This window comes from Triticum dicoccoides, chromosome 5B, assembly GCF_002162155.2.
Source record: "Triticum dicoccoides isolate Atlit2015 ecotype Zavitan chromosome 5B, WEW_v2.0, whole genome shotgun sequence".
Lineage (NCBI taxonomy): Eukaryota > Viridiplantae > Streptophyta > Magnoliopsida > Poales > Poaceae > Triticum > Triticum dicoccoides.
Window position 1 is genome coordinate 292,220,644 of NC_041389.1, and position 17,120 is coordinate 292,237,763.

At 44.4% G+C, this 17,120-nt stretch overlaps 1 protein-coding gene and 1 long non-coding RNA gene across 2 annotated transcripts; one reads left to right on the forward strand and one right to left on the reverse strand.

The window, feature by feature from the left end:
* Positions 1–417: 417 nt before the first annotated feature.
* LOC119308510 lies at positions 418–12,919 on the reverse strand. Its single transcript, XM_037584642.1, has 16 exons — positions 12,405–12,919; positions 6,716–7,596; positions 6,153–6,622; positions 4,595–4,710; positions 3,880–4,105; positions 3,352–3,498; positions 3,114–3,274; positions 2,597–2,732; positions 2,288–2,384; positions 2,066–2,166; positions 1,770–1,933; positions 1,614–1,685; positions 1,391–1,507; positions 1,199–1,294; positions 976–1,097; positions 418–883 (listed from the first exon to the last, which is right to left on the reverse strand). The coding sequence occupies exons 1-16, from the start codon at positions 12,765–12,767 to the stop codon at positions 817–819; spliced, it is 3,336 nt and encodes a 1,111-aa protein (XP_037440539.1). The 5' UTR covers positions 12,768–12,919; the 3' UTR covers positions 418–816.
* On the forward strand, positions 4,673–5,602 carry LOC119308511. The gene is made up of 2 exons (XR_005150151.1): positions 4,673–4,943; positions 5,044–5,602. It is a non-coding gene; the product is annotated as an uncharacterized LOC119308511 (long non-coding RNA).
* Positions 12,920–17,120: the final 4,201 nt, after the last annotated feature.

Sequence of the window (17,120 nt, forward strand, 5' to 3'; positions counted from 1 at the left end):
AAAACAACAACAATTCTATTTTTTTAAAGTCCAAAGCAATACATTTCATGGACAGGAAAGAATACATGTTTACAAGACCAATTATTTGAATTGATTTGAGATGATGCTCGGTGTATTAGACAATTCAAGGAAGATGAAGGTGTTTTTACAGAAATAAATTTAAGCGGGTGGTGAGCAATCGATTCTCAGTCCCAGCCACTGGTAGCAGATTGATATGATCCAAGGTGAGAGGACCATCATCACCAGGTGGTTTCTTTAGAGGAATAAAGGAAACATTTCCCCCCAAAAGGCTAAAGCTTTGAACTAATACATGAAGTAAGAAACAACCTATTTACACAAAGAGAAAGCCAAAATGAGCATAAAAGCGCGCACAGCATAGCTCATTTACAGTAGAAGTTGCAATACTCCATGCACATGTTGGGCTAGCAAACTATATTTTTCTTGCACATGGTGTACAAAACAGCTAAAACCAACATTTTGTAGCACTTGCAATAATGGCTACAACCAAGTGGAGAATGCTTCTACGGTTACACATCATCTATGTAAGAACTACATTTCACAGGATTCATAATTATCTATGGTATATCTGAAGGTGTACAAAACAGCCAAACCAACTACCTGTAGCATTTGCACCAAATGCCACAACAAAGTAAGAGGTGCTTCTACGGCTACAACTCTAGTGACAACGCCTTGGCAGTAAATGAAGTTTGCAACTTCCACTGGATCTGTACATGTATTTGCCAAGTAACTGTACAAGAAAACCAAGATATGTCTTATTTTTCTATCTTTTCATCTTCTCATCAAATTATCTAGGGATCACAATTTGTCGCTTAAGTCAGTGTCTGACAAGATCGAGTTCCAGGGTCCACCTTTGCTCCCTAACCTGCATATCAGAAAATTACCTGAAGTCATCAAGGTCGTTTCCATTCCAACTTCCATGAGAAGGGCAATGGAAACCTATATAGTCTACACTACCTCCACAACCCAGCAACTGCTCGCAAACTCATAAAAAGAATGAGACCGGCCCAGACGCCACCAAGACCAAATTCAGGAGCGGCAACAAGAAGGAAAGCCGACGATATGGCTCCTGCAAAGAACTGAGCAAACCAGATACTTAAATATTGTTAGTTATTTTTCAGCTCATTTAGTATTGACAGCAAGACGGAAAATAGAGTGCAAACAGAGATCCAGTTCAGACCATGGAGTAGGCAGCATATGCAAAGTCAGATACACCATAGTAGAGCCCATCGACCACAAAAGCAACAGCATTTATTGGCTGGGAGATGGCGACGAACTGCAAGATTTAATATTGGAGCAGTGAGTACCATGGCATCAAAACTTCACTTGTCACATTAGGTGTTTATTTCAACAGTCCTAAATATCTCATTACCCAGACACCAGATTTGGCAATACCCAGAACTGCTGGATCGTCTGTGAACAGCGAGGAGAAAGACCCAAACCCAAAAAACAAGATTATAGCGAGTGCCGTACCAGTCGCCCCTCCAATCTGCGTAACAGAATATGTGAACAAACATTTTACACCTGGAGGTAAGGGAAAAAGAGAACCTCAGCAGCATTTATGAACTTCTTTTTCCATGAAATGTATATCTAACCTGCAGAACTCTGTAGAGAACCATGCGCGCCTGCTTGTAATTTCTTTTCGTATATTCAGTTGCAAGCAGAGCCTGCATCATTTTATGGATACTTTAAGAACACATACCAAGCTAACAGGGTAGAAATGAAATGCCCCGCTGTATAAATGTACATACCTGTCCAGCAAGGGCTAATGCATCATTGAGTAAAGATATTGTTAACCATACTTGCAAGCATAACTGATGGCCAGCCATTGGAACAGGCCCTTCCCTTGCAGCAAGAGACGTCGACAGTGTCATGGTGAGGAGCACTGCTATGGTCCTACCGATCAGCAGTCCGCCTGCAGAGCAGTTCACAATTTGACGTGTTTAAGAGAACAACTACTACCGAGGTCACATCACATCCATGGATAAGGTAGGCAAAACCAATGTTCTTAAGTCCTTGGAAATAAACAACATGAATATCTTCCAACCTGATTTCAGGTAGCGTATCATTCCACCACCAATGATCTTTCCTGAGAAGATTACTACTTTACTATTCAACTTCCAAAGGAGGATGCAAGCTATCACGTACCTGACAGCAGGCAAATTTTTTGCAGATAATTAGAGCCCCATGGATGCAGATGACTAAAAGTAAGAGCTGAGGGACACCAATGAGGAAAGTACATTAGATTTTCATGATAGCGTTAACATACTCAGATGTTACAGTCGCCAACGCAGCACCTCTTACTCCTAAACCAAGCGGAAAGACAAATATGGCATCAAGTATTGCATTTACTAGGTTACCAACACCTGCATGCAAAACATCCAAATCAAGAAGATAATATCTCATGTACATATTGCAGCAGGAGCCTCTCCTACTGTTTCGGGGTAAAAATAATATCTGAAGTGCATATAGGGCATATGTGTTCCGGAGACTTGCTTGTTACAGATACTCAAAATGATAAAAAAAATCACATGATTAAATTTATGCAATTTAGCGACAAGAAATTGCAATATCTTACCAATAGCGTACAAAGGTGTCTTTGTATCCATCAACCCACGAAATGCACCCTGTGCTGCAAGTGCTACTATGATAGGTGGAGCACCATATGCCCTAAAAGTAAGAAATTGCTCGGCTGGTATACGCACCGGGGAATCCTGTTTATATGTAACAAAGAACAACTTATACTCAAGAGTAATCTGACATAAGAACAATACAATATAAAAATACTTGGCTTGAAATGACTACAACCGAATCAAAGCTTGTGTTCCAGGGGCGATTTAGTTCTAGACTACAGTTAATTCAAGAGATGAGAAAGCATGATTGACGACTAAATATGATCATATTCTAACTCACTTTTCCAGGTAGTATAATTGCTTATTTGCTTCAATCTCATCCTAACTTGGTTCATTTGTCAGGAACACAAAAAAGACATTTATCTGAACATTAGCAGCTAAACACATAACAAATTGAGTGCCAAAACGTAGATATAATAAATGTTTAAGCCTGGTGACTATCGATAAAGTAGTCGTACATACCACTGGTATACCAATGACATCCATCAATGTTCCAGATCCAAAAATAAGCGCCAGAGTTTCCATCAACCCAATACCAGAAGCTAGAGCCAAAGATGTCGTGACTGCCGGAAGAAACTTCCTTTCTTCACTGAACTTATTATCTGGGGATCTTCGAAATTCATCTTTTAAGTGAGATAATTAGTGTAACACAAAATATGGCAATAATTTCCACAAATCTTTGAGCTCTTTATTAGCTTACTTTCTCCTGTTCCTCTATAACTATCATCTACTGCTTGCTGCTCAGCAACAAAAGATGTGGTCACGTTAAGCAGTGGAACATTAAATAACTTGGACACCAAATTGAAGACCGAAATCGATACACCCACGGCAGCAAGTTCCGTTGGACCTGATGATACAGGTAAAAATTGATCAAGAAATCAACAAACTTTCCATTTCAAAATGTAAATTTAGAATACCAACATATTTACTTATTCATGAGATAGCTAAGTATACAGATTACTAGTATTTGAAAAATGGTAATCCTACATTCGAGAAACTTCTGCAGATTGACTACACATGAATGACAAAGGCTCGGAATTTCTAGCACAAAATCTTTAGTTTTGCAATGCTGCAAAATAATAAGTACTAGTGTAGCATAATTTGGTTGTGAATATTGTTGGTTAGCTCAAACTCAAACACCATCTTAACATGGATGATGTATCGGCCTTGTACCATAGTCCAGAAGCATCCGGTGTGTGTGCAGGATGTCAAGAAAGAACCTATATACCTATATGGCCGACGAAGGCGGTGTCGACGAGCGCAGCGATGGGGTCAGCGGCGAGCGCGAGCACAGCGGGCGCGGCGATGCTCAGGATATCCATCCCAACGGTGTCAAGCCTGAGCCATCCCGGCAGCGTACCCATCGCAGTCATATCTTCCTCCCCCTCCTTCCTTTCAGGCTCTGACTCCCGGGAAGCGTCCTCGTCGTCGTCGACCACGCCCTTGACTGTCGGCTTCGCGCGGCACCGCGGAGTGCGCCGCCGAGGAGCGGCAGAAGAACGGCAGGGGCAGGGGCGGCCGGAAGGCATGTGGACATGGTGGACCCTTCGATGCGGGGCCAGGGTGAGCGCCGCGGCGGCCCTCGTCGGCGCCGGCGAGGTCGCCGCCATGAGTCTGCGCGCGCGCGCGAGCCGAGCGTGTGGGTGGGAGTACGGCACGTGGGTTCAGTCTTCAGTGGGAGACAGATTTTCTGTTTTTGTTGGGCCTTTGGGGACTGGGCCGTAACAACCCGCTACCTCTTCTTCGCCCTCGCCTCGGTCCGTCAGCTCGTGCCACGATCCTCCTCCGCCGCCGCCGCCTCCTCGCTCCGGCGACCGCTCCTCTGACTCCTGACAGGTACCGGCTATCTCTCCCCTTCCATCCAATTGATGTACGGTTGATCGGACTTTGTGGATGCAGCAGCTTGCGGCCAGCAGTGCCGTATGAGGTTCGCGGGGTGGTACCTGAAGATCGCCGTCGGCGGCGCGGCCATAGGCGCCGCCATGGAGCTTTTCATGATCCACACCGGCTTCTGTGCGTCCCTCCATCCTCCATTCAACATCCAACCCTTTGTAATCAGCTGGTTGAAATCGTTAGGGTAGATGCACTCTAGACAAATTTCATCTCTGCGCGTGTCAAGTCTCCTCAAAATTCTACACCTAGCTCTAGCATTAAGTTGTCAGTTGTTGCTGTGAAATCCATGGGGCCTCTAGACATCATTAACCAAGCACCCCAGCATCCCCTCCTGAAGTAATTAAACTGGATTGGCGAGGAAATCTTCCATCAGTAACATCACAAACTTCTACTTTTTAGGTGCCCATAGAAATTTACATTGTACCATGTCATTCATTTTGTCAAGTTCTTTGGCTTGTTTGGTGCATAACAGCGTTAATGTGCTTTCTGTTTACTACAGATGAGAAGGTGACGGTACTGGAGTCAGAAAAACGAGCTTGGGAAAGCAGTCCAGAAGCACAAGCTATGAGAGAAGCCTTGAATCCATGGCACAAGCGTGATGAGAAGGAGAAAAAATAGGCAATGATAGACTCATCGGTCCTCCTTTCAAGTAATTGCATTTCCACCCTTCCATTGTATCGTAACCCCTTGAACAAGGTAATAGGGATGTGGCGTTTTTGTAGTTGTTCGAACCTGTCTCTCTGGGGTTGCTGGATGATAGCTTCCAGCAATGTTCTAAAGGAGTTATGCCCATATCATATCCATATGTCTTCTTCCTAACAAGGATTCTTTTACTGTTTCCACGCATATGCGTCCATTTTGAACGTCATTCAAACTCAGTATCTGCTATGTTTAGCAATGTAACAAAGAATTTTAGACTTGCAGAGGTCAAACCAATCTACGTCTTCCATTCATTTAGTGAGGACCGTCTTTTATGTGAGTCGATGCTAAATTTTGTAATCAAAGATATCTGGGGTACCCCTGCTGCTCCATTAATTCAAATTCTAGACGTTTATTTCTCATGGCATATTGTTTAGATTTTTTTTTCTCTTGTTTGCTGTGTCATGTAGGTACTTTTTTCTGAATCAGATGTATATAGACACGTTTTACTGTGTTTGTTCACTCATTTCAGTCCATATACAGTCCATATTTAAATATCCAAAACATCCTATATTTGTGAATGGAGGGAGTATTTCTCAAGCCTGGCATTTTAGACAGATCCAATTCCAACTCCACCATACTCAAAGTAGCAAACATGGACAAATTGATGAGTTCATGTGAGGTCAGAAAGAAACATCAGTAGTAAGTTAAGGCAACCGCCTTGCGCCTTCAAGTTGACATTAGTGCCCTGTAAACAGAACTATGGTTCTACCTTTTACATAGGGCTGCTAATCTCATAATTTGCTGCCCCTTGTTGAATCTCGTGATGGTAGTAATTACATGTATTGCATCTAACACAGTCCACCCAGAACCAAACCAAAACTTGTACAAGCTTACCCATGACTTCAGAACAGTGGGGAACAAACAAGGAGTTCCTTTCTCAACTCAAAACTTGGCTATGGTGCTTACAACTAGATTGACCAGCAGCAGTAGCGTAAGCCTGTCTTGTTCTCAAGAATAGGGCTATGCTTGATGCCAAGCCCAGCACTGTGATGCAACCCCACACAAAGAATGTGTTTGAGTAGCACTTCGCACCCATGCACACTATCATGGTATCAACCGTGCCAGTGAGGTTGTCCAGTACCGTACTCTTTAGTCCATTTGCATCATATACCAGGGCGGCAATCTGTCCGTAGAGGAGTGAGCCAAGAGGGATATTGGTGATGAGGATGTTGTGGTTCACACCGATGCTATTTGGTCCAAAGAGCTCGGATGTCACGGACACTGCCGCAGCGAAGATGAAACCTGAGCTTAGGCCAATTAACGCCGTTCCTGCTATCAGAGTGTTTACATCGTGCAATTTCCACATTAAGAAGAAAGCCACTGGCATGGGCACCAACGCCACCGCAAGCCACCCTGTCCGAGCAAATGACACCCTCCTGCATGCAAATTGCATATATGGTATAGTTAGCTAGGATGCTAGTTGATGAGAGTTTAGTTATCTGTACGTATCTAGATTAAGACAGACATACCTGTGAAGGAAGTCAGGGAGTGCAGAGAGAAGGCGACCGAAGAAGGAGCAAGAGGAGTAAACTGCAAGAAGCATGGTGAGCTGTGGTTGACATTGCAACGATTGGGCAATCTGCCCCAAGTTGTTGCTGTACACCAGCCCAACAGTGGCACCACAGAAGTACGCTGTGTAGTAGAGCCAAAAATCGACACACCGGATGAGCTTCTTTGCACTATGCTCCTCACCAAGAACTAACACACAGCCCTTGTCCAGTATCGTCCCACAGCAACAGCCCTTGGGCTGCCATTCCACTGTTTTATGTGCCATGCTGCCGTTGGTCTCCGTGTGGTCATCATGGTTGAGAAGGAGCGGCTTCTGTGGATCGTTGTGGTTGAATGTCAATTCAGTGTCAGGATCATGTGTGCCCACACTAGAACAACTCGAGGCGGCAGGGATGATGAGAGGAAGTGTGAGGAGGGCCATGGCGCCCATGAGGACGGCCCTTGCAGCAGAGCTGGTTGTAGTGACAGAACCGAAGGTCACTAAATATATGCCGGTGACAAATGCGATGGTGTAGAAGCAGAGGAAGACACGCCTGTCATGCTTTGGCAAAGTGCGGAGGCTGCTGTGATCATGTGGGTGGCAGAGGAGGATCGCTGGGAGCGCAATGATGGAGGCGGCGAGGGGGAGGATGGCATTGAGGAGGAGGTAGACGGATGGTGAGTAAGGGGAGAGAGCGTTGGCGAAGAGGGTGTAGAAGGCAGCGCTGAGCCCGTTGAAGCTTATGGAGAGGGAGAGGGCCAGGGGGCGGTTGGCTGCGGAGAAGCTGCGTATGCAGACCACGAAGCAGACCGTGTTGAACCAGCAGATGCTGCACCCTGCTGCCAGGCAGATCAAGAACACCTGCGAACGATGCAACAAGTTAATCAGAATTGCTCGATCATTTGATTAAATTCAGCTCAGAAACAGTTTGCCAGTCCAGGAAAGTCTTCAAGCAATGATCAGTCGAATGTAAGCTGCTCTGGTTATTTTTGGGGGAATGCTATGTGATATGCAATGCATGGGTACAGAAGGTGGAGTGGCAACACTGATGTGCTTGTTCAAGCTGTGCCTGGAACTCGAAGTGAACATCTATGTGAGTGTTGCACAGTGATGACTAGTTACGACAGAATCGCTCAGGTAAAACACTGAAGGTACAGACAGCCTCTGTCATGGACGGTTGCTGGAAAATAATAAACTGTTAGAAAATTTACTAAAAAATTTGGCATCTTATTCGCTGTGTATCTTGCATGTCGAGGAGAGACTACAAAAAAAACTAAGCAGTGGGAAAGGCAAATTGCTATCTCTGGGTGGAAGATTGGTACTCATTAATTCAGTACTAAGCAATATGATACTATATATGATTTCCTTCTTTCAATTGCCAAAAGGAATTTTACACAGATTTGATTACTTTCGATCAAGATTCTTTTGGCAAGGAGATAGCGAGAGAAAGAAATATAGAATGGCTAAATGGAGTGTGTTTTGCCGTCCCAAAGACCAAGGCGGGTTGGACATTCATGACCTTGAGGTTAAGAATAGGGCCCTCCTCGGCAAATGGTTGTTTAAGTTATTGACGGAAGATGGTGTATGGCAAACTCTCCTAAAGAGAAAATATGTGGGTTCAAAGACGATATCCCAGGTGTACTGGAAGCCTGGGGACTCTCACTTTTGGGCTGGCTTAATGGCGACGAAGAAATATTTCTTTCGCTATGGCTCTTTCTCGATTAAGGATGGCTCGGAAATTAGATTCTGGGAGGATAAGTGGCTAGGCAATGCTTCACTCGGGGAACAATACCCAGCTCTGTATAATATTGTGCGCCACAAGGGTGATACTATCGCCACGGTTATGGAATCATTTCCGCCAAACGTGTCGTTCAGAAGAGATTTAATTGGACCTAGACTCCAATCGTGGAACACCCTGCTCCAGCGGTTATCCACCGTGCAATTGTCACAAGGGTTCGATGAATTTCGCTGGAACCTACAAGGGAATGATCAATTCTCAGTGGAGTCCATGTACAGAGCCTTGCTCCAATCCGATGTGCCAGTTGATAATAATAAGAAGATTTGGAAGATGAAAATACCTCTTAAGAATAAAATCTTTGCATGGTATCTTCGTCGCGGAGTCATTCTTACTAAAGATAACCTTGTTAAGAGGAATTGGCATGGAAGTACGCAATGCGTCTTTTGTCAGCATGATGAGACAATAAAACATTTGTTCTTTCAATGTAAATTGGCTCGTTCTATATGGTCAGTCATCCAAATAGCTTCTGGCTTGTACCCTCCTTGTAGTGTTGCTAATATATTTGGCAACTGGTTACATGGGATCGAACACAAGTTTAGAACTCTTCTCAGAGTGGGAGCGCTCGCCGTTATTTGGTCACTTTGGCTATGTAGAAATGATAAGGTTTTTAACGAGAAAAGTACATCTCTTATGCAGGTTATCTACAGATATACCGGGACGCTTCGTTTATGGTCGTCTCTACAGCGTATGGAGAATCGCGGCCTCTTTATGGAGGTCTGTACACTATTGGAGGCTACGGCGAGAGATACTTTTACCAAATATGGGTGGCAGCATTTTCTCAGGATTGGCCCTCCTACGTCTTAGGCGTTATACAAACACTAGATGTTTCTTAGTATTTCGCCCTTTTTTGTGTTTTTGTTTTGTGTGTGGACTTCTTTTGGCTGTGTGCATCTTGGTATGCAGAGGCCGGGTGTAATGCTTAAACCTTTTAAATAATAAAGCACCCTTTATCGAAAAAAAGTTATTTTTTGTTGCGGGATACGGTGAAGAGGAGAAGATAAGAAGCAGGTGGATGGTACTGTTCTGGGGATGCAACGCAGCATGCGTGTGCGATTCTGCTCTGATCTTAAGGTATCAGGTCTGGGCGATGCGGTTCTGAGTGACTTTTGCCGTGTGAGGTCCTTGTCTTGGCTGATCTCGACTTTTTGCTGTTGCTTTCTTGAGAATTTGGATCCTATGACTTCTTAGTGCGGGCATCGGATCCGGGAAAAAGCAGATTGACGTACCATTCTGCGGTCAATTAAATTGATGCTTTAACACCATCACACTCCCTTGGATGTCATGTCACCCTCAAAATTGATGATACAGCACGCTAATTAGATTGATGCTGTCCTAGTACTGAGTGCTCCCTCCTATACTAGATATTGCTGGGGAAGTATAATTCAACAAGTAGTATAAGTAAATACTTTTGGATAACTAATCTAGTGACACCAACCATGTCACACACCAATAAATTGTTTGTCAAATCTTCGTCTAACGAAATAAAATAGCACACTTTACATATTGAGAATCGAGATAGTGGTACAGACGTGAACTTTTGCAGACATGGTGCCACAAGAGGATGGAATCTGGGCAGTCCATCTGTGCTATGAGATTAGCACTTGATACTAGAGCGAATTTACCAAATGATACCGTTGGTTAATTTGGCAAATTAATGGACTAGGCATCATTTTTTCCTGCTTTGCTTGAGCGTGATAATCCCTTTCATAAACGAACCTGGGACATGAAACATAAAGTACTGGTGTTGGAGGAGCAGGTGAGCTGAGTTCTAGCTAGCTATGCACATAAACAAAGCGCAAGAACTAAAGAAGCAGGATGGATGAGAGAGGAGTTGTGGGCTGGATAAGGGATGGTCTGCATGTTGCACTTAAAAATGTTGGAAGCCTTGATATCCTGCCAACCATTTTTGCAACAAAATTTGCAGCCCATCAAACGTATGGGGGCAGCCTGAAGGAGCTTCTGGTGGTTGGCTTTGCGCGCGGGGCACGCGTTTTAAATATGCTGCCTCCTATCGTTAGTTCACATGGATTGACAAGTGCTATTCAATGTTTTGTTTTAATGCTTTGGTCAGCATAATCAATACAGGAAATATATTAGTAACGTTGATGTGGTGTGGATAAATTGATATGTGCGGCCCTTGTACACAAACTGCACGAATCACGTGGCAATGGCCGGGGATGATACTATCCTAGCGTGGCACCATTTGCACTCATGCATTTTCGGGAATAGTACGTCATATACTTTCTCCGTTCCTAAATATTTGTCTTTTAGACATTTCAAATTGACTATCATATACGGGTGTATGTAGATATATTTTAGAGTGTAGATTTATTTATTTTGCTTCGTATACATTCACTTGTTGAAATATCTAAAAAGACAAATATTTAGAGACTGAGGGAGTATTTTGTAAGATAAGGGCGTGGTGTAGAAGAATGGCAGGTGTGCGTGCTGGTAGGTTGGAAGAGAAGAGGAGACAAGCATGAAGTTAAGTTGGACGAAAAAGATGGAGGCAGGATGGGCATGACGACTTGGCATGCATGGATGCCATAACCTTTTCTTTCTGTTTTATCCATCGTTTTCTTCCTCTCTATTTATTTTTGTTTTATATAAATTATGGGTCTAGATGTGCTCTAGTTATTGCACATCTAAGTGACTTAATTAAACATAAAAAATAAAATAAAGAAAACACTCACATGAATCTTCACGTAAGATCAATAACGTAGAATTTAGATGTGCAATACTTATGACACATCTAAATATGTCTTGGCAAAACTGATAAATGATACTACCGTTGCACGTGCATTATAACTGTCGTTGGTGGTGGTGAGTTTCCTCCCCCACTTCACCGGTTCATCCCAATCTCCCTCGTCCATCTAGAACCAACCAAACCCCTTCAATTAAAGAAAACATATCTTGCAATAAAATTGAGTTTCTTCTATTGGGTGTTCCACGTGCATTGGCTGTTATATACTATTCCTTCTGTAAACTAATATAAAAACATTTAGATCACTACTTTAATATTTTAAACGCTCTTATATTAGTTTACGGAGGGAGTACTGATTATCTTTCTTTTTGGGTTCCGTAATAATTCACGGTTGCTATACTAGTCTTTTGGGTAAACAAAGAAGGGCAGCAGCATCCTGGTGGTTCAGTGAGTCACGCATGATTGATGCCGCCCTGGACGCCGAGTTGGTTAACAGGGAGTATTAAAATTACTACTTGGCATAATCTAGGTAGCTAGTCTAGAATGTCAACGATTCCTGTCACCTACATCGCCCTCTAACCTTGGCTGTCTAGCACGCCGGCCCACATCTCAGCCACAAAGTCAAAGGGCAGGCAGTATACTCCAAAGAGTAAGCTCAGTACAAGTTGCTTGCAGTTGCAGACTTGCAGACGAGTGAAGTGGGAGTAATTCAGTTACCAGCCACACAATCACATGGGACAAATAAGCGAGAATGGCCGGCCGGGAAGCCATTTGAGGCTGGCAGGCGAGGGTGGCAGCTGTAGGTCCTCAAAATAAACCTGCGGCCCCGGACGATGGTCGACGGCAGCCACTCCCTTGGCTCCAGCCTTTCCCTCTACATCCTTCCGCCTCGCGTGTGTGGCCGTGGGTGGCCGACGGCGACGGCCGGGTGCGTACATCATGCATCATGTAGTACTACGATGGATGCCTTTGCCATAGATGTGCTGCTAGCGACGGCAGCAGCACCGGGGATCGGTTCTCCAATGGATGATGGCTACGTGTAACTTTTGTGACAGCGTATGGTGTTCACTTAATCAACAAGATAGCTACATGCATGAAAAAAAATCAATGGGCATGGAGATGAGATGCATGGTCGGCCGGACCGCCGGAGATGGGGAGAGGACGAACCGCGGGGTAGGGGAGGCTGGCGGCGAGCGTGGAGGAGGGGAGGAGGATGCCGTACTGGAGGGCGTAGGAGGCGAGGCCGAGCACGGCGGACAGGAGCAGCACCGCCGGCAGCGGCATGTAGAGCAGCGCCAGCCCCGAGGACCAGCCGAACGCCTTGCCGAGGTCGGAGGCGGTGGCCAGGTAGTTGAGGGACTGCTGGGAGACGCCCATGGAGGCCTTGAGCGCCGACGAGTAGGCCGAGAAGTCGAAGTTGGTCCCCGTCAGCGCCTGCACCCACACCGTCGCCACCAGCACCGCCCAGCGCCGCCACTCGCCGTCCACGCCGCCATGGCTGTTGCTCCGGCGGCCGAAGCTGCTGTCCATCGAATCAACCGGCCTTTCCCTCTCTCCCCTCGACCTCGACGGATAGGGGCTTCTTCCTCCGTCCTTGGTTCTTCCTCTACTCTCCCGGCCTTTTCCCCTCTCGCTCCCTATATATACCTGCGCCGTGCACAGGCAGGAGAACGATTTATGTTCGTCCTCGCTTAGCTTAGCTAGCCCAGGCTGCTACGTTAATCAATGGTCAAATCACGGATGACTCCAGAAACAAAACAATTCGTGTCCCCCTCAATTCCACTGTGTATACACGTAAGCAAACGCGAAACCGTGGGTGCTCCTGGCCCGGCTGCTCATGGACCATGGCACTAATAATACTCGCTGATTGAAGATTCAGTTTTCCTTACTAACGTACTAATCATGCATACGTACTGCCTAGCGCATATGCAACCAGACCAAAAGGAAACCATGGAGGGGGTGTATATATTGTACTACTATGTATAGTATAAATCTGCCGACCTCTGTGACGCTCTACCATCCATCTTGGCCCATCCCTGTGGGCGTGGCTCCATCTGGCTGGCCAGCGAGCGGTCGTGATGCGTGCATGTGTGTGGTCGTCGTGGGTGACTGAAAGCCAGCGCAGGTGCAAACTCATGATTAATCTATGCCACGCCAGTATGCATACATGATGTGTGTCATCGTTGTACTAGGTAGGACATTTAGAAAACTCATACTTAATCAAGGATTTCGTCTGGTTACGATCGTGCCAAACCAACAAACAAGGCGCAGGTGCAAAGCGCAAACCACAGCGGGACAAACCAGCGCGCGCGGAGCATATGCATTTTATGCCGAAAATTGGCAGGGGCACGCAGGTGTGCGCCACGTACCTCCGCAGCCTGGAAACCTTTTTACACTGAAATTGGATGAAAAAGAGGTGAAAACTAGGAATTCAATACAGCATAGTTGTCCGCAAGCATTCTGTGAGAGGTGCAGTAAGATGGGTCACTTAGCTTCTGTTTGCACTGCTTTTTTACCTTGGGAATGTGTGGCACCCATGTGTGCTTTCCAAGCCAAAGGGCAGGGCTTCTTTTACATTCCTGATTCGTGCACAACTAAACAGCTCAAAGAGAGAGCTACGAGTGTGGTCATTACTGTGATTGAAGGAAGTGCTACTGTTAAGGAGTTAGAAGATGCTTTTTCTGATTACATAGGAACTAAATGGCACTGTACTGCTCGTCCTATTGGTCCCCAAACCTATGTGATGCGCTTTCCGAATCAGAGAGACGTTAAGAAAGCGTGCTACAATGACAGAATGACTCTTAGATCTTGTGGTGTGGTAGTGAAAATTGTCCCATGGACAGCCAATATTGGGGCCAAGGGTGTGATGGAAACTGCTTGGGTTAAAGTGATTAATGTTCCTCTGGAGAGAAGAAATGAGAGAAACTTGGCATATGTTTCCTCATTGGTTGGTGTTCCTTTGGAGATCGACATGGCCACCCTACATAAACCTGAATATGTACGGGTCCGGCTTGGATGTCGCAATGTTGATGAACTTCCTGAGGTGGCAGAAGCTGTGCTTGGAACGCACTTTTTTGATTTCTTTTGTGAGATAGAAAAGGTCTTGGTTCGTGACCCTGAAAGACAGACTGGCACATCTCAAGTGGATTCTGCCAAAAAGAACATGCCTATGTGGAAACAAACTCCAAGTAGAGCTACCCCCAATACTTCAGAAAAGGAGAGAGGTTGGGAGTCCAGCAAATGTAACTTGCCTGGAAAATCTGCTCCTACAGACTCTGTTGAGAGAGAACATGAGGAATCAGATAAGTCAGAGGAGGATAACACTCTACTTATTGAGACTATTGCTATTGAGGCTTGTAACAAGGAAGGGGAATTGAGATCTCAGGCACTCCTGGTTGTTAATAACAATAGGACATCTGCTGATGAGATCCAGGTATGCAATGTTGTTTCATCTAATCCTGTTGTTGATATCCCCAGTGAAAAAGTACCTCATGCAAAGAAGGACAACTCATGTTTCCAGGTGGAAGAGATTGAGGGTGATCTGGAAGACAAGATGCAGGAAAAAGTGGAGTATATGGTACAGTATCCTGCCTCACCTGATGATATGGGGGAGGTGATACCTACTCCTCCACTTATATCTGAAGATGTGATTAGATTCAACATGAGGAACTTGCAGAACATGGCTGGCAAAATACAGGATAATTCTGTGGTTTTATCTAAGAAGAGAAACCTTGAAGGTACTTCCTCATGCCACAATTCTTTTGATGTGCTTACAAATCATGACCTTATGCTTAGGGCATCTAATATGGGAGTGATTATTCCTGATTCTAATTTCTCTAGTGTGGATATTCTTAGAGAATTAGAGAAAGTGAAGGGAATAATAATGATGTACAGGCTCCCTCCTTTGATAATCAGGAAGGGGTGTGTGTAATGTACATCACTAATGAGAAGGGTGATCAAACCCCTTTTTGTACTGAATGGGGAGAAGAGGGGGATGATCTTGAGACCAATTTTATTCTTGTGAAATCCAGGAAAAAGAAAAGTCCCAAAGTTAAGATAGATATATCTAGACCTGTGACCAGGAGCCAAAAACCTGCTATAGGAAAAGATAAGGCCAAAACTGGCAGTCCTGTCCATCATCACAGGGCCACCAGAGAGGGGGGGGGAAGTCATATTAAATGATAGGTATTTTTTGGAATTGTAGGGGGCAGGAAAAAAGGGGATGAGTTCCTGCCTATCCCATATGATCAGAGATCATTCCCTTGACTTTGTTTGCCTGCAAGAGACCCATAAGAAAAAAAATTGGATAGTTACTTCAGAAAGATAGATCCTCATAGTATGTTTGAATGGGATTGGATCCCAGCCATTGGGAAATCAGGAGGCATCCTTTGTGGAATGAAAAAGGAGAGGTTTGAAATTATTTCTTGGAGAAAAGGGAGATTCATTCTTCAAGTATGTTTCTTTGATGTCAAAATCCAGAAAGTTTGGACACTGTGTACAGTGTATGGTGCTGCCCATGAATGTGACAAAAATGATTTCTTAGTGGAGTTAGCAGATTTCTGTAGTCACATTCAAACCCCTTTCCTTATTGGAGGGGATTTCAATATTCTCAGACATTGTGGAGAGAAAAACCAGAACTGGCACCACTCCACTTATACTGACATGTTCAATTCAGTGATTAACTCTATGTGCTTGAGCGAGATCCATATGCATGGGGGTATGTACACATGGACTAACAATCAAGCGCACCTGACCCTAGAAAAGTTAGATCGCGTGTTGATGAGTAATGATTGGGAGAATATGTTCCCTCTTGTTAATGATAGAAAGTTGGTTAGAGATATCTCAGACCATAATGCTCTCTTGGTGTCCTCGGACAATAATGTTGTACGAGTCCCACACACAAGAGAGTTTAGGTCCGAGTTGAGCTGGCTCAAGTCTGAGGAGTTCCTTCCTTTGGTTGATAAGATCTGGACTAAGAATGTCGAGGCAACTGACCCTATTGATGTCTTGAACATCAAGTTGAAGAGGCTAAAAAAATTCTTTAAAGGATGGGGGTCTAATAAGTTTGGGAATGAGAGAATTAGGAAGAATAGTATCAAGGAAGAATTGGAGAAGATTGAGGAGTTGGAAGAAAATGACAATCTCAACCCTGAGTTGATGTGTAAAAAGCAAAGTCTGTTGGTGGAGCTCAATGAAATCCTTGTTAATGAGGAACTATACCTACTGCAACAATCTAAGGAGAGATGGTTGCTTAAAGGAGATAGTAACACAGCTTACTATCAGAAGATTGCTAGTGGCAATAAGAGGAAAAACACCATTCACTCTTTGAAGGTTGGTGATCAGGTCATTGAAGGAACTGAGAACCTTCTTAAACATGCAACTGAATTTTACAAAGAGTTATTTGGGCCTGCCCCTGGAAATTTATTCCAAATGGACCCTGAGGTTTGGGATGAAGGAGAGAGGATTAGTGAGGATGATAATATGATGCTAACTAGACCTTTCTCTGAAGAGGAAGTGAAAAAAGCTCTATTTTCTATGAATAGTAATAGGGCTCCTGGTTCGGATAGCATTCCGGCCGAGTTTTACCAACATTGCTGGGAGATAGTAAAGAATGACATCATGAGTCTGTTTCATGCTTTTCATGAGGGGAGGCTGGATGTTTATAGGTTGAACTATGGCATCATTACCCTTCTTCCTAAGATTTCTGGAGCAGATAAGATTCAACAATTCAGGCCAATATGTCTGTTGATATGCCCTTATAAACTGATTACAAAAGTTCTAGACAATAGAGTGGCCCTTTTCGCTGATGTTTTGTTTAGCAAACATCAAAATGCCTTTACCAAAGGCAGGAACATTATGGATGGGGTTCTATCTTTGCACGAG

Coding starts and splice junctions, on each gene's coding strand:
- LOC119308510 (XM_037584642.1), bottom strand. CDS start 12,767: ATGGACAGCAGCTTCGGCCGCCGGAGCAACAGCCATGGCGGCGTGGAC. Junction 4,106..4,594: donor CCGCCGACGGCGATCTTCAG/GTACCACCCCGC, acceptor TGCCGCGCGAAG/CCGACAGTCAAGGGCGTGGT. Junction 1,508..1,613: donor TTCTCTACAGAGTTCTGCAG/GTTAGATATACA, acceptor TCTGTTACGCAG/ATTGGAGGGGCGACTGGTAC.